Source organism: Eurosta solidaginis, chromosome 4 (genome assembly GCF_040869045.1).
Source record: "Eurosta solidaginis isolate ZX-2024a chromosome 4, ASM4086904v1, whole genome shotgun sequence".
Classification (NCBI taxonomy): Eukaryota; Metazoa; Arthropoda; class Insecta; order Diptera; family Tephritidae; genus Eurosta; species Eurosta solidaginis.
Window position 1 is genome coordinate 223,144,211 of NC_090322.1, and position 18,148 is coordinate 223,162,358.

Here is an 18,148-nt window from a genome sequence, read left to right on the forward strand (position 1 = left end):
TCAAGAGTCTCTATATCAGTCCACATGTCAAATTTCAACATTCTAGGTGTATTATTTACTAAATAATCAGGTTTTTTGTGTTTTTCAAAATTGAATATATATATAAAGTGGGCGTGGTGATCATCCGATTTCGCTCATTTTCAATACTAATCTATTCTGGGTCCAGATAAGTTCATGTACAAAATTTGGCGAAGATATCTCAATATTTATTCAAGTTATCGTGTTAACGGACGGACGGACGGACGGACACGGCTCAATCAAATTTTTTTTCGATGCTGATGATTTTGATATATGGAAGTCTATATCTATCTCGATTCCTTTATACCTGTACAACCAACCGTTATCCAATCAAAGTTAATATACTCTGTGTGCAAAGCACGCTGAGTATAAAAAGCGTTCGAGGCTACATAACATTTACACTTCGCACATGAATACTCGTTTACATATTTATACAACACATACAACCGTACACACTCGTTGAATGGATATACGCTTTAAAAATAGTACCTACATGTGTATGTATGTGTGAGCAACTGCTGGTCATATTAGTTGGTCATCGCTCTATTTTGGGGTTACCGGAGCGTATCAGTGAAGATAGAACGATAGCAGTACTGAGTTAGTTATATCGATACTTTTCTATAAAATACTCGATGCTTTTTAACAAGTACTGAGTAAAGTATAGATACTTTACCAAGTGTCTATAGTCTACAGGTTTAAGTTCAACAAAGTACAGTCCATTAACACGATAACTTAGGAAAAAAATGTAGATATCTTCATCAAATCTCTTACACGAGTTTAACTGAGTAAAAGCTATTAACTCTTCCTTTCACACAAAACCACTTTTACCATTATGGTGGTAAAAGAATCACTCAAAATTTCTGAAAATAAAACCTGCTCATATATCAGTGGAGAAACGTGGGAAGAACTGGAACCGCACAGGTCACATTACTAACACTTGGCATAGCTACGAATATTGTTAAACCAAAATTTTTTACGAAAATTAGAGTACAGCACAAGGAAATTTCTTCCCTTTTCGTTAAAATTCCGAAGTACTCACTTGGATCGATTATACTCGATACCTTCTACTGAATATGAGTACTAGCAACGATACTTTGATCCGAGTATTTTAAATGAGTACCGTTATCGTTGCTTTTTTATACTCAGTTGAGCAGAGCTCACAGAGTATATTAACTTTGATTTGATAACGATTGGTTGTACAGGTATAAAGGAATCGAGATAGATATAGACTTCCATATATCAAAATCATCAGTATCGAAAAACAATTTGATTGAGCCTTGTCCGTCCGTCCGTCTGTCCGTTAACACGATCACTTGAGTAAATTTTGAGGTATCTTGATGAAATTTGGTACGTAGGATCCTGGACACTCATCTCAGATCGATATTTAAAATGAACGATATCGGACTATAACCACGCCCACTTTTTCGATATCGAAAATTTCGAAAAACCGAAAAAGTGCGATAATTCATTACCACAGATGGATAAAGCGATGAAACTTTGTAGATGAGTTGAGCTTATGACGCAGAATAGAAAATTAGTAAAATTATGGACAATGGGCGTGGCACCGCCCACTTTTAAAAGAAGGTTATTTAAAAGTTTTGCAAGCTGTAATTTGGCAGTTGTTGAAGATATCATGATGAAATTTGACAGGAAAGTTACTCCTATTACTATATGTATGCTTAATAAAAATTCGTAAAATCGGAGAACGACCACGCCCACTTAAAAAAAAATTTTTAAGCCAAATTTTAATAAAAAATTTAATATCTTTACAGTATATAAGTAAATTATGTCAACATTCGACTCCAGTAATGATATGGTGCAATAAAATACAAAAATAAAAGAAAATTTCAAAATGGGCGTGGCTCCGCCCTTTTTCATTTAATTTGTCTAGAATACTTTTAATGCCATAAGTCGAACACAAATTTACCAATCCTTGTGAAATTTGGTAGGGGCTTTGATTATCAGACGATAACTGTTTTCTGTGAAAAAGGGCGAAATCGCTTGAAGCCACGCCCAGTTTTTATACACAGTCGACCGGCTGTCCTTCCACTCGGCCGTTACCACGATAACTTGAGCAAAAATCGGTATATCTTTACTAAACTCAGTTAACGTACTTATCTGAACTCACTTTGTATTGGTGTAAAAAATGGCAGAAATCCGACTATGACCACGCCCACTTTTTCGATATGGAAAGTTACGAAAAATGAAAAAATGCCATAATTCTATACCAAATACGAAAAAAGGGATGAAACATGGTATATGGATTGGTTTATTGACGCAAAATATAACTTTAGTAAAAAAAACTTTGCAAAATGGGTGTGACACCTACCATATTAACTAGAAGAAAATGAAAAAGTTTTGCAGGTCGAAATCAAAAGCCCTTGGAATCTTGGCAGGAATACTGTTCGTGGTATTACATATATAAATAAATTAGCGGTACCCGACAGTTGATGTTCTGGGTCACCCTGGCTCACATTTTGGTCAATATCTTGAAAACGCCTTCACATATACAACTACCAGCAATCCCTTTTAAAACTTTCATTAACACCTTTCATTTGAGACCCATATCGTACAAACAAATTCTAGAGTCACCCTTGGTCCACCGTTATGGCGATATCTCGACAAGGCGTCTACCTATAAAACTAAGGCCCACGCCCTTTTAAAATACTTATTAACACCTTTCATTTGATACCGATATCGTACAAACAAATTCTAGAGTCACCCCTGGTCCACATTTATGGCGATATTTCGAAAAGGCGTCCACCTATAGATCTATGGCCTACTCCCTCTTAAAATACTCTTTAATACCTTCCATTTGATACACATTTCATACAAACACATTCCAGGGTTACCCTAGGTTTATTTTCCTACATGGTGATTTTCCCTTATTTTGTGTCCATAGCTCTCAACTGAGTATGTAATGTTCGGTTACACCCGAACTTAGCCTTCCTTACTTGTTTATTTTTTAAGTTCTATCCCTACGTATGAGTTACTGTTCCTCGGGTGTTTGGTGCAGACACTGCTTATTAAAATCAATATCTATGTGTGTGGCGGCCACCGTGGTGTGATGGTAGCGTGCTCCGCCTACCACACCGAATGCCCTGGGTTCACACGCCGGGCAAAGCAACATCAAAATTTTAGAAATAAGGTTTTTCAATTAGAAGAAAATGTTTCTAAGCAGGGTCGCCCCTCGGCAGTGCTTGGCAAGCACTCCGAGTGTATTTCTGCCATGAAAAGCTCTCAGTGAAAACTCATCTGCCTTGCAGATGCCGTTCGGAGTAGGCATAAAACAAGTAGGTCCAGTCCCGCCAATTTGTAGGTAAAATTAAAAGGAGCACGACGCAAATTGGAAGAGAAGCTTGGCCTTAAATCTCTTCGGAGATTATCGCGCCTTACATTTATTATTTTTTATGTGTGTAAACCTACATACATATATCGCTATAAATATAGATACATATATGTATTATAGCTTAAGAGTATTATATATTTATTAATTTTTTAGCTGCATGGCAAAAAATATATAGAAAAACATAGTAATTAGAGCGGAAGTGTCAATACTCTTCAATGGGCACACGTGCATCCAAATATATACTAAAGTCATGTATGTATGTATGTATGTATAGTATAGTGTGTATGTTTATACCCTTGTGGACGGGAGCACTGATAGCAACAATGAAGCTGCTAGTGATTTTCACACTTTAAATTGTTTCTATGCCTCACATGAAGTGGTGCGCAGTTCACATACACGTTTTGTTAGATATGGGCATTTCCAGCATTGCGGATGTTACCTTGATGACGGCACCCAATTGAAATTGAACAATGTTTGCGGGGGATCAGTTTACCAAAAAAGCCATAAAAATATCCAATTGTCCTTACGTGTAGTCATCTGTTGAAAACGAAGTCTTTATAACCCTAATTTCCTGGACTGCCATTCTCAACTCGTACCTGCCTAAAGTCACTTAAAACTGTTTAGAGATCAGAGAGCGTTTTCTCTGTGTCACTTAACAATAAGGTGGAACTACAGCAAAATAGGGAATGTATTAGAGAACGAGAGTGATCCTTCCTAAGGGAATTGTGTTATGATTTTTAGAAAAGCTCTTCAAAATGTTAGGGTCTTTTTTACCAAACAGTTTTATTTTACTATATATTAAAATAAAGACCCCGACATGCTTAGAGTAAAGCCCCGATTTTGAATTCTGCGTCCTAATTGATAAAACATTAAAATTTTTCAGATTTTAGGATAACCCATATTTTATGGAAATGCCCATATGTAGTTTAATATAGTAGGATATGAACATTTCATATAGGTACATTGTACAACAAATAGCACACACTCGATTGGATTTTTAGCCAGCTACATACGTATGTTTGTATATTCGTATGTCCAAAGAGATATTAAGTTTGAACATGCACGTGTGAAGTCTTCCCCAAAGCGCTGTTGCCCATTTATTCTTTTAACTTCATTTCACAAAAACACAGAGCAACAAAAAACAAGTTAGGAAGGTTAAGTTCGGGTGTAACCGAACATTACATACTCAGATGAGAGCTATGGTGACATAATAAAGGGAAAAGAACTATGTAGGAAAATGAACCGAGGGTAACACTGGAACGTGTTTGTATGAATCAAATGAAAGGTATTAACGAGTATTTTATGAGGGAGTGGGCCATAGTTCTATAGGTGGACGCCTTTTCGAGATATCGCCATAAAAGTGGACCAGGGGTGACCCTAAAATTTGTTTGTACGATATGGGTATCAAATGAAAGGTGTTAATGAGTATTTTAAAAGGGCGTGGGCCTTAGTTCTATAGGTGGACGCCTTTTCAAGCTATCGCCATAAAGGTGTATCAGGGGTGACTCTAGGATGTGTTTGTACGATATGAGTATCAAATTAAAGGTATTAATAACGGTTTTAAAAGGGAGTGGTGGTAGTTGTATATGTGAAGGCGTTTACCAGATATCGACCAAAATGTGGACCAGGATGACGCAGAACATCATCTGTTGGATACCGCTAATTTATTTATATATGTAACTCCACAAACAGTATTCCCGCAAAGATTTCAAGGGTTTTTTATCTCGCCCTGCAGAACATTTTCATTTTCTTCTACTTAATATGGTAGGTGTCACAACCATTTTACAAAGTTTTTTCTAAAGTTATATTTTGCGCCAATAAACCAATCCAATTACCATGTTTCATCCCTTTTTTCGTATTTGTATAGAATTATTGCATTTTATTCATTTTTCGTAATTTTCGATATCGAAAAAGTGGGCGTGGTCATAGTCGGATTTCTGGCATTTTTTACACCAATACAAAGTAAGTTCAGATATGTACGTGAACTGATTTTAGTAAAGATATATCGATTTTTGCTCAAGTTATCGTGTTAACGGCCGAGCGGAAGGACAGAGGGTCGACTGTGTATAAAAACAGGGCGTGTCTTCAACCGATTTCGCCCTTTTTCACAGAAATAAGTTATCGTCCTAGAATCAAAGCTCCTACCAAATTTCACAAGGATTTGAAAATTTTTGTTCGACTTATGGCATTAAAAGTATCCTAGAAAATTAAATGAAAAATGGCGGAGCCACGCCCATTTGGAAATTTTCTTTTATTTTTGCATTTTTTTGCACCATATCATTACTGGAGTTGAATGTTGACATAATTTACTTATATACTGTAAAGATATTAAATTTTTTGTTAAAATTTGACTAAAAAAAAAAAAAAAATTTTTCAAATGGGCGTGGTCGTTCTCCGATTTTGCTAATTTTTATTAAGCATACATATAGTAATAGGAGTAACGTTCCTGCCAAATCACATCATGATATCTTCAACGACTACCAAATTACAGCTTGCAGAAATTTTAAATTACCTTCTTTTAAAAGTGGGCGGTGCCACGCCCATTGTCCAAAATTTTACTAATTTTCTATTCTGCGTCATAAGCTCAACTTATCTACCAAGTTGCATTGCTTTATCCGTCTTTGGTAATGAATTATCGCACTTTTTCGGTTTTTCGAAATTTCCCATATCGAAAAAGTGGGCGTGGTTATAGTCCGATATCGTTCATTTTAAATAGCGATCTGGGATTAGTGCCCAGGAACCTACATACCAAATTTCATCAAGATACCTCAAAATTTACTCAAGTTATCGTGTTAACGGACGGACGGACGGACGGACATTGCTCAATCAAATTTTTTTTCGATCCTGATGATTTTGATATATGGAAGTCTATATATATCTCGATTCCTTTATACCTGTACAACCAACCGTTATCCAATCAAACTTAATATACTCTGTTAGCTCTGCTCAACTGAGTATAATTATATTGGATATATACGGTTAGAAACGTCTGAGAAAATACATATTAATTATCAACCCACTAAAATGAGTTGAAGAAGAAAATAATCCCAGCAAAGACTTGGAATCAGAAAGAGTTCTAATTCGGACCATTAACGCTCATTATGATCTCTGACCTGAGCCTTATTTCATACATTATGTGAGTCTAAATAGACGTCCAATTAGACTACTAGCACGCACATAAAAAGCTCAGAATGTGCCTCTTAAGTATATGACACTTTTCGGTGTCATTTATGTGCTTTAAATTTGGGACTAGGATTTGCACGTTCAGCGCGGGTTTTGGATGCAGATCCCAAATCAAAAATATTAGGGGAGAATCCTTTAAATGACAGTTTGCATTACCAACGCCAAGGTATAAGAATAAGTCTTGACATACCAAAGAGGTTCTTCGGTTATATGGTATCAACCCACCAAAAAATTTGATAAAAAACTTGCACTTGTATACGGCAACAGCAATTGAGAAAATGACACGAAGCGGAGGACAATGCTCTTCCATAACGTTAGCATACGTTTTTGAATTTTATAATAGCATCTTATAAAAGCTTTAAACTCGTTAAATTTTCAATTGAAATCATATATGAAATACTCCTCAAGATCATATTGGGGCTATATCCAATATGATCTTGAAAACAGTTCTGATATAGTTTCAGATAATCTTGAAACAGCCCTGACATACCGCAAGCAATAGTAAATAGTGCTGAAATAATCCCAAAATAGTTACAAAAGTGTACTTTTAAATATTCTCGAAACAATTCGGCCCTTAATAATCCAAATAAAGCCTTGAAAGTATCCGGAGGTAGTCCTGGAATGATTCTGTTATTAATCTGAAAACTGGCTTCTTTTTCAGAATTGTTTAGCTTGGATGTTTAGATGTCTGGCCGTTTTCTTTTGTAAATAAATAGACTTAAGTCTGGAAGTATATATAAGACATAATAATTAGGAGCACTTTTTTACGAAATGATTCTTAAATGGTCTCAAAATAGTAGCGAAAACAATCTCGAAGTGATCCGGCAATAGAAAAGTAGTTGAAAGCAACATCTAAATGGTTTCGTAGTCCGAAAATAATCTCGAAAGTAGTGTCAAAATTCAACGGAGATAATCGCAAAGTTATCACAAATTAGCCTCGGCGATATTATTACGAAAACAATAAAGAAACTGATTAAAAACAGCTCCCAAATTCCATCGCCAAACGCTAAAACTCCATCGCCAAAAATATGTAAAACAGTGTCAAGTGCGCAGAAAGATATGCTACATTTCGTAGAATAACAGCCTAAATGCATTACTTTAACAAGGGACCTAGGCGGTTATTCCTTATAAACATATGGTGCTAAATGTTGTATATATTACTACGCTCTTGGTACTGTTTTATATATTTTTGGCGACAGATCAAAGAAAAATTTTGTAATAGCTCCGAAAAGGGCTTCAGAACAAAACCGAAACGGTCCCTAATTTGAAAGCCCGAACTGGTCACGAAATAGCCTCGGCGATATATTTACGAAAAAAAGCAAGAAACTTATCCGATAAAGTGCCGACAGGGTCATGATAAAATAAAATGTTCAATAGTTCTAAAAGGGTAGTTTAATCAAAACCGAAGCGGTCCATTTGGAGTCCTGATATATTTTTGAAATAGCCATGAAACGATGCCGACCGAAAATTCCGAAACAGTCCCGAAAGAATCCTGAAATAGTCCGAAATTGATTCCGAGCACACTCCCCAAATGGTCACAAATGTTCCCGAGCTGGTCCCAAAATTCATTACGAAAACAATCCTTAAATTATCCAAAGTGATCCAGAAATAGCCCCAAAATGGCCTCGAAACAACCAGTAGACAACGCAGATAAAGTAGCGCAATGATCTGCGGATAGTCTCAAAATAATCTGGAAATGATTTTGAAATGATCCCTCAATTATCCCATTACTATCCCGAAAGCTAAATGAACCATGAAAGTTGGTATGTTTGCACGTATGGATGTTTCGATATCGGAACTACCATATGTTGCCTTTGTGACTGAATCACAGAAGAACGGAATCTTATATCGATCCGGACAACAATACGAAGTGATGGCAAAAGTTACGAAAATATCCTTATCCTATCGAGAAATGGTGCCGAATTGATACCGAAACTGTCCGAAAAGAGTCCTAAAATAGTCCCGAAAACAATCCGAAATATTCTCTGCACAGTTCAGTCATTATTTCGAAAACAATTCCGAAATGATCCTAAGTTGATCCCAAAATAGTACAGGTACAGAGAAATTTCCGATGTAATCTTTAAAACAGTCGCTCAGTTATTACGAAATAGCCTTCAAATAATCCTAGAATTATTACGGATACGACACTGTTAACTTTTCCACAATTGATCAGGCCTCAATCTAAGTGACCTAGATAGCAATAATTGTTAGACACCGAGGAATTGGGGTTCCCCTATACCAAATATTATTACTCTAAAGTATATAAATTCAGTATAAGTTCGGGTGAAACCGAACATTACATACCCAGCTGTTCACTTGAAATGCATTTGTTGTTTGTTTTGTGTGCTTAATAGTGTTACAAGGCTGCGCAATAATACATGTACATATGGTTCTATTCTGAACTAATTTTTCTTCGAGTTATGGCTCCCGAAACATGGAAAATTGCTTAACCATAAAAGGGGCGGTGTTTTTCCTATTTATTGTTATAAATCCACTTGGGAAATGAAATGCCATTGATATAAAGCTCTTTTTTCCAAAGATATAGCTTATTTTATTCGTCCACGACCGTTTTAAGAATCTCTAATATAAAAGTGGGCATGGTCCTTAACCGATTTCGTTAATTTTCCTTCAAAGCATTCCTTATAGTAAAGGCAACCTCTCTACCGAATTTTGTTACGATAGGTTTAACGATTTTTGATTTATGATCAGTCATATTTCTAAAATTGAGTTTATCACAAGTGGGCGGTGCCACGCCCATTTTAAAAAATGTTTTCAAATGTTTATCAAGAGTCTCTATATCAGTCCACACGTCAAATTTCGACATTCTAGTTGTATTATTTACTAAATAATCAAGTTTTATGTGTTTTCCAAAATGTTATATATATAAAAATGGGCGTGGTTATCATCCGATTTCGCTCATTTTCAATACCAATCTATTCTGGGTCCAGATAAGCTCATGTACCAAATTTGTTGAAGATATCTCAATATTTTCTCAAGTTATCGTGTTAACGAACAGACGGGCGGACGGACGGACATGGCTTAATCAAATTTTTTTTCGATGCTGATGATTTTGATATATGGAAGTCTATATCTATCTCGATTCTTTTATCTGTACAACCAACCGTTATCCAATCAAAGTTATAATAGCTTGTTTACAAGAACAGCTGGGTATAAAAAAGCTTCCAGAGGGCTGGGGGTGGGATGGGAGGCGTCCTCCACTGCTTACTTTTCCAAATTTGCATTAATCACTATCTGTATTACCTATACACGATTTTTTTTTTGTAGGGGAATTCGCCACTGCATACTGTTGGTTAGAACTCTATTTGTATGACACAGTTGCCAAATATTTTTGTTATAGGGCAAATACGGGTAAAATTAGAGCAATATAAAAATACTGTTTTAAGAGAAAGGAACAGAGGGAGTACCCTCTCTTTAAAAAAAAAATATAGCCAACAGATTCTTCCGAACTACATATTATGTATATCTGTGTCAATTTCATCCGAATATGTTAAATCTTTCTGGCATTATTGGGTCACAAAACTATCAAAAAAGTATCAAAAGTAACTGTTCTCAGAGAGCGTTGAGCCCAATCTTTTAAATAACAAAAAACAAAGTAGGCTGGCAAGCAAGCTGGAGTTATTTTATCGAAAATCTACAGCTGGATATATAATATTTGATTCCAACTGAACTTACTTGTTTTTATTTCATTTATTTGCCTAGCTTTAAATTTATTTTATATATTACACGCAATCTACATTTGTTTGCTAACCGCAATGCACTGACGGATATTTCGATGAATTCTTAAAAGCTAAATAATAAATCTCGAAAATCAATTTTACAGTTACTGTCACCAAATCTTGTCCATTCTTTTTGGCATCCGGCATTTTACTTCTGATCAGCTTTATCGTCTTCCTAGTGCCAACTTGTTCACATCAAAATAATTTATATTACTTTAGTGCGGGCATAATGTTCATTGTATCAGGTGAGCTTACTTTATTGACTTAAGTTTAGTTGTTAAATATTTGCCTATGCATGCGTACATATCTACTTGTCACGAGGCCGGTTTTATAAACTAGTGACATGTTGAATTTTTTCTGGGCTTTTCAGGTTTATTAATGCTCATTGGGCTTATTGCCTACATTTCGATTCTAAAGGCGGAAATTGGTTCAAAGTTAAGATCACGGTCCAGTTTGCAGCCGGCTCTCTTCAAAGTTACATACGGCCAAAGTTTCTTTTTATTTGTCATCGGCTTTATAACCACAGAGTTTGTGGGTCTTTTAAATATTTTCCTGTTCATCAGTTTACAAGAAATCGGATATCATAATGTGAGTATTGACAATAACGTTAAGATAAGGTTATTCCTTTTTATACATATAATTTACGTATTCTATAATACTCAGATTTATGTCCTCAAAAGGCTTTGAAACTAATTATCCAATTTGGAGTGTAGCGGATTAGAGACCGGGACAAGGGAACGACATTTTCCAAAAAAGCTTGTTTTGTTTGGCGATTTGGTATTTGGTACATAGATAGATATAGCCTAGATCGAGAGGAATCTACATTTATTAGAATACAGTAAGAGTGGGAAAATAAGTGGGAAATGGGAGACAGGTAATGGTAGAAAAGGTGAACGATGAGAGGGAGAAAGAGAAAGAGAAAGGAAGAGGGAGAAGAAGAGAAAGAGGGGGAGGGAGAGGGAGAAGGAGAAGGTTATGGAGAGGGAAGAGGGGAGAGATGAGCGGCTCATGAAACTTCTTGAAATTATTTTAAATAAGTAGGTATATAAAAATCGGGGAAAACGAAATCTAATTTTTTTGGGGAAAGGACCTAACCGACCTATTCGAAAGAATATTATTTATAGTTTTACTCTGGCCTAAGGATACTTTTTTTTCGGGAAAATTTAAATAAAATAGCGAAAACATACCCGTCGGCCGAGAAAGTATTGTGCGTCTATAGACAGTTCTACTCCGGATTGATTCCGGCACGGTCCTGTATTAACATCTTTTGGTTCCATCCCGACTGCCTCGAAACAAATTTTTGTTGCCACTCCAACATTCCATATATTTTAGTCGTATCTTACGATAAGCATGTATACTGCGGGAACATTCGGAGCCCCTTAGCCCAATGGTGAATATAAATTATGCGACTTGCTTGACCGGATCAATTTCGTTACGCTCCAATACTAGCACTTTTTGATATCAGCCCTTCGAACCTTCACGACGCTTCGACGGGAGTATTTAAAGCTCCTTAACTCGCTGGAGAATATAAATGATGCGACTTCCTTGATCGCATCGCATCCGGTACGCTCCAGTACCAGCACCTACGCTATGCAGATATGCTTATCTACTATACCTGCCGGAAAATTAAGATGGTATGGTTTGTTTGAGGAAGATGGGAAGGGAGATAATGAGGGAGGGGAAAAAAGTGAAACTGAAAAAACAGCGAGGGAGAGAATATGGGAAATGACTCGTCTTATATTTTAGTGGAACAGGATGACTGTGGACTAAGTAGGATACACTGGTTTGTATACAAAAAAATTTAAGGTATTGAAAAGAGCTTTTCTCTGTCTGGAGAGAATTTTCGGAACATAGAAAATGGCCAAAAATGGGAATAAGGCAGCGCTCTCTGATGCCAGTCGGCAATTTTTTTTTTTTACTTATAAGTTTAGGCTTAGAACTTATAAGTTTAAAGACCACCATCTCTGTCTCGACAGAAGCTTTAATATTTGAAGATAATAAAGAAGATTGGCATGCGTTCAAAGAGGGAGAGGCCCTCTTCGGGTTCTAAGTCTCAGTCGACCCTAGTCGAGAAATTCATATACATAACTACGGCGACCTCTGGTAACTAAGCCTACCGGCTGTACAATGGAGATGATAGCATTGGTCGCTGGTCAGCTCAGCTCAATGATTCTGGAATCTTCTGAGATATTCATCAAATAATTTTATAGTAATTTTTCCAGATTCCCTGCCACTTTTTCCGGCCATACGGATCCTGCTACCCTATAAGAGGTAGTGTCTGGGCAGCGTTTGCAAAGCTAACTCGAGACCCAGATATGGAGCCACAGGTGGACAACGGAATTCGTTATTCCTCACACCCATCTACATCCCGTGCGGTGCGGACTAAGATATCCGCGTGACAATTACCGAAGAGACTTCCATGGCCTAGTACCCAGATGACCTTAATCTAAATATAATTCAATGCAATCGCAAGCGTTCCCAGAGCACCCTCCACTTCCTCACAGCTGAACTCAAGGATTTTACTGTCGCTTGACTATCTAAGTAGATATCATATTCTCCTACGGAACATTGGATGCCATCTCATTCATAAATCTCCTAGCCGCGGCAAGGTCTTCACCAACCTTCTCGTACCACTTCAACACATCCATAACTAGTCCACTAACCCAGGGAGCCCGTTTCCTTAATTTTCTTTCGAGGGAATGACTAAGGTTGAGCTTGTCGAAGTTGGTTAGAATCCCATAGTGCCCGATGTCAAAAAGTCAAAGATCCTATCATGAGGCCTCAATAAATGCCGACTCCTGGCTGCCTGCGCGAATGTATATTCAGCATGACACTCAATGCCAAGGTAGATTTGTTCTAAGAGCTCTTCTTATATCAACTAGCTCTTTCCGTTTTATTGATACTTATATTTTGGTGATGCTTGTCGCCTGCAGTTTTCCACCAGACTCTCCTTGGCGAGAGTCCCCAGCTCCTGCCCACAATACATTGCAACCGATAACTTCCTGGTCCTATTCTCCACAGTTGGGCCCCAGGACACTTTCCTGCCCTCAGAGAGTTCTCAACGATTCTCATACAAATGACTAATTTCCATTGACATATGAACTCTGATAACGGTTTCCCGTTAACTTCAATATCCTCATGCTACGCATGTTTACACTTGTATTGTGTAACTTGCATTCATTGCTAAATTTCCTCTGCCCTTTTACGTTTCTACAGCGTCTGCCCTGCTTCAATATTACCAACCTACAGGAAAAGCTTAAAGAGGGAGAAACTTCGCATAGTCACACCTACAAAAGCTACAAACATTCAATATCCTCAGCAACTGTAGCGCCCATTGTCCGCAAACCACAACAACGCCCTCGGCTAAATAGCTGCAATAACCATAATAAGGTGCACAATGATTGTCGGGCGCCGCCTGCAGCCGAATTGGAGTTGGATAGCGCAAAACTATTACATCAAATAGCCGGTTATGTGCCATGTCGCCGACATCCGAATGCAGCTGAAACATTTGTCAACAATGACCTAGAGAGGAGGTAGGTTGAAGTTTGTTATTTGCTCAATTCATTTTTAGTTTCCTCATAACTCATACATCATTTCTATGTGTTTCCTCTCATTTTGTTCTTACTCAGGTATTATTTTGCGAAAACACATCAGCCGAAATGTAATTTACATTCCAAGAATTTTGCCAAATCTCTTAATGAACTTAACAGCAACTCAACGCACGGTCTACCACCACCACCTCCTTCTGCGATTAAAATGGGTAGCGGCTCCTCACAAACATTACCTAGCATGCCGAAACAATATGTTCGATACGGTGACTTGACAACAGATTTCGCGCCGCTAACCCGTAGCATTTCAACCACCACTGACATCTTTCCCAGACATGCAACACCGCATAATGAGCGTAAAACAACACGTCGCAACATGGCGACAAATACACGACCTTTTGACCCAGCTATACAAAGCGAAAGTGAACGCGGCGGCGATGAAAGTGAAAATGAAAGGAGTCAGCAGCAGCGACGACGACAAGAATTGGTCGACAGCCAGTCTGTTAGTTTTTATGATGATGACGATGATGGGCCGCCACAACGTTTGTGTGGTTTGAAACGTGGCATACGTAAGACTAAGGATGAACTTTTTCAGGAGTTTTGTAAACGTGCTGGAATGCGTCCAAAACCGAAAAATATTTACTTCATTGCCAGTGAAGAAGATGCATTGGCGGCATCGGATAATGAAATACAGCGACGTCATCACGCAAATCGCTTTGGCATTGGGCAACGCAATGAAAATTGCTGTAGGGAATTTGGCAGAGTGAATGGTGAGGACCGTGATGAAGAAGGTGAAATGGATGTGACAGATGACGATGGAGGAGAGGGAGGATTCTCGCAGTTACAAGATGACGAGGAATGCATTTATGTGATTCAAGGTAAGTGTTTGTAAGAAACTCTCAAGATAAGTTAAAGTGGTATTTTGACGTCTGAGTAAAATATTCCTGAATCTAGACTGAGTTTTAAAACGTCCTATACGAGAATTTTATTCAAGAATTACCTTTTTTGGAATGAGCAGGTATAAACATCAGCCCATATTGATCTCGCTACCCTGCTTAAGTATTATATGTACAGCGTTTGCTAAGCTTTTCCGAAGCTCATATGTACAAAAGCAAAACGCATGTGGTCAAAGGAACTATAAACCCCCTTTAGTCCTCTACAATTTGCTACATTTTGCAGGATCCTTCTTCCTGTAGACTAGGCAAAGAACAATAAAATTCCTATCGTCGGACATGCACTCGTTTCATCCCACCAAAATTTGAAGGAAAACTTGGCACCGAAGCTCGGCCTATGTCTTCTTAGAAGCAAATCGCGCCAAAAAATTTTTTTTTGTAATCCGATGAGTCAGTACGTAATTTTAATGCACTGATTACCAGTTACGACGACTGATCAAATAAATATGATAGACGATTATGTCCTTCGCGCCTTGATGGCATCTATACCAATGGTAGGCACAAAGCTAAATAGAATAACTGATAGTGTTCTTTAGGCACATATTTCTGGAGTTAGGGTCATTTGGAACACTGTTAAGGATCTCATGTGACTTTTTCTCGCTTAAGAGTCAATTGATGAATGATGAATCAGTCACTAACAAGAAACACTCACAATCGTTCTCTTTTTCTTGCAGATAATTCTCCCTACGGCGACAATCCACCATTACGTAGGGTACGTCGCTCCTCCGTATCCGCCGAACCCACACATTTACGCAAATTAAAGTCAAATCTCTCGCTGGCAGCAACATACCCGCCAGAAAACCAGTCACAAAATACTTCATATGATATGGAACGAAGCGATTCCGCCATTGAAATATGGCCACCACCCCCCAACTGTAGCAACGACGAAGCTCATTATGCCGCCGCCAAAAGTGCCTACTGTGGCTCACAAAATCGTTTACACCAAGATTACCAAGCCAATGCTCCAATCTATCAGAGCCGCACACTGCCGCGATCATTCTTGAAGAGCAACACAAACTCACAGAATAGCCTTGGCTCGGGCGCATTGCACGCTAGCGCCTCCGCACTTCACAACACGTACAGTAGTAGTCAAAATCGGCTGGCCAATTGTATGCTGCACCAACAGCAACAACAACAACAACATCAGCAGCAACTGCAATTACAACAACAAACTCTTTATTTGTCACAATCACATGCTGCTGACATTTATAATTCAGCTTTAAAGTTACATAAATCTAATGACGAACTATCTTCGGGTCAAGCAAACGCGTATTATGGCGTGCGTCGTCAACAGAGTCCGCAGAGCACAACCGTCCACAATTTGAATAATGATAGCCGATTACAACAACCAGCGATACATTGGCCTGCTGCAATACCATCCTCTCCCTCGGGTTATACGTCCAATTACCAACAAATGCAACAACTGGCAGCACCATCAGCAACGCGCCCACACACAAAGGCGCCCAATTTGGCACACTCGCTTTTACAACGTTCGTTCAGCAGCAATACAAGCGGTGGGGCGGACAGTGGCATCGGTAGTGGCGGTGGAGGGAGTAGTGTAATGAGTGTACCGCCAAAATTTCAGCGCGCCTTTGCCTTTGACGAACAGCGGCGACCGAGCGCCTTGCTAGGTGAAGCTTTCGATACGGAGGGACTAGAACTTGAACGGCGACGTTCACATGCCAGCGTCTATAGTGGTATATCATTGCTGGGTGTTGCTGGGGGCGGAGGTTCGGCCGCTGGTTGTGGCATCATCGGCAATGGCAATGCAGACCACTTCGATTTGATTAATGGTACTGCGGTTTGAGTGGAGGCATAACACGTCAACGCTGCCAGGCTATAAGCTCTCTTTTTGAGATCAGCATCCTTTGAAAGGCAATAAGCGTGTATGGCTTTTTTCTTGTGTGTCGCTTAAAATGGAAATTGATGTTTGTCGATAAGTAATGGTTGTTACGTCCAACCTACCCCATCTTTCACGCATGCAATCCCAAAAAAAGCCAAGTGGCCAACTAAGCGTAAATAAAATTGAAATTATGGAAACTAAATTACACTGCCAATTTAGAAGGAAAAAGCAATCGGGTTGTAAGTTAGGTCATAAGTCCCAAATTTAAAAAATGATTTTGTATTTATGGAAAAAAGTTCGGCTGAGAAGATTTTAGGTAATTAACAGTTAACTTCGTCGTATTTAGTTTGTAAGTAAATGCACTGATTTAAAAAATTTACTCTAATTTATATGTATGTGTGCACTGAAAAAAATAAATGGTAATGTAGACTAAATTCGTTCTTGGATTTATTATTTGGAGACCATGCGCACGAATGATCTGACTCAGCATAAAAATATAATCCAAGATAGAAGCGAGGGAAATCAAAGCTAAGTCACCTTCGATTCCAGGTAAGAATGGAGAAAATGTGTTGTTATACTGTATTGATAAGGCTACAATAATGGTGGAATGTAGCCACTAGACCCTAAGATTGATGAAAACCTTTATGGTCAATCTCATCTGGACATCTCGAGCAACTTTGGTTACAGTGCAGGAGTCACTCACCCAACTGCAATGCTTGGCATTTGTTTTCATCACTGAAGTTTGAAATAAAAGCCAATTGGGATACTTCCACGCCTAACCAAGACCACACACTCTTAAGGTACATAGCCTGCCGAAGGCACCAGAAGTCATCGGAGCAAATATAATATTTGGCCGTCCGTGATAAGGCATTGCAATAAGTCTATACGCAGAAATTAATCTGCAATATGGCCACTAAAATGGGAGCATTGTGGTACTTACCTCTAGTCAGGCAGCACTCAAGGCCATTTCCTCAGCTGCGATAAAATCCTCATTGGTTCTCGCCTGTGCGAAGAAACTGAATCGCCTAGCTTCTAACACCGCCATCCGGCTAGCCAGGTATCCAGTCCAAGGAGTGGCGGATGGCAATGATCAAGCAGACAACTTAGCCAGCAAGGCAAATTCTGCTAGGCCCTGAGGACCCTAAACCTTTATAGGTATAGAAACTCACACAGCAAAAGATGGGCGCACTAGCTGAAAAACCAACAGAGGACTAAAACTGCTGATATATAGCAACTTGATAGCTTGAGAATATTAACAATGGCACCTACTAACATATCACTGCAAGCTGAATATAGTTCAAAAAGTAGGTGGAGGATGCCTTAGCTCTCATTCGTGATTAAAATTAGATTCAGGTGCGGCTTGGGAGGGTGCCTGGCGCCCGAGCAAGCTTAGGGCCACAGAATATTTATTCTTGCGGTAAGGCTAAAATCCACATGCCTAAAGGTTCGGTTAGTTTTCTTCTTCTGGTAGCAGTGCTTGGCCCCATTCAATACGTGCGCTCACTCACAAATTGTTA

At 38.5% G+C, this 18,148-nt stretch overlaps 1 protein-coding gene across 1 annotated transcript in view; it reads left to right on the forward strand.

The window, feature by feature from the left end:
- The window catches only part of stg1 (stargazin-like protein), a 66,461-nt gene extending 49,530 nt beyond the window's left edge, over window positions 1-16,931 (forward strand). The window contains exons 4-8 of the mRNA XM_067784839.1: window positions 10,392-10,532; window positions 10,658-10,875; window positions 13,504-13,820; window positions 13,917-14,713; window positions 15,463-16,931. Coding sequence (XP_067640940.1) covers window positions 10,392-10,532; window positions 10,658-10,875; window positions 13,504-13,820; window positions 13,917-14,713; window positions 15,463-16,595 — 2,606 coding nt within the window. The 3' untranslated portion in view covers window positions 16,596-16,931. The remainder of the gene's footprint in view (window positions 1-10,391; window positions 10,533-10,657; window positions 10,876-13,503; window positions 13,821-13,916; window positions 14,714-15,462) is intronic.
- Window positions 16,932-18,148: the final 1,217 nt, after the last annotated feature.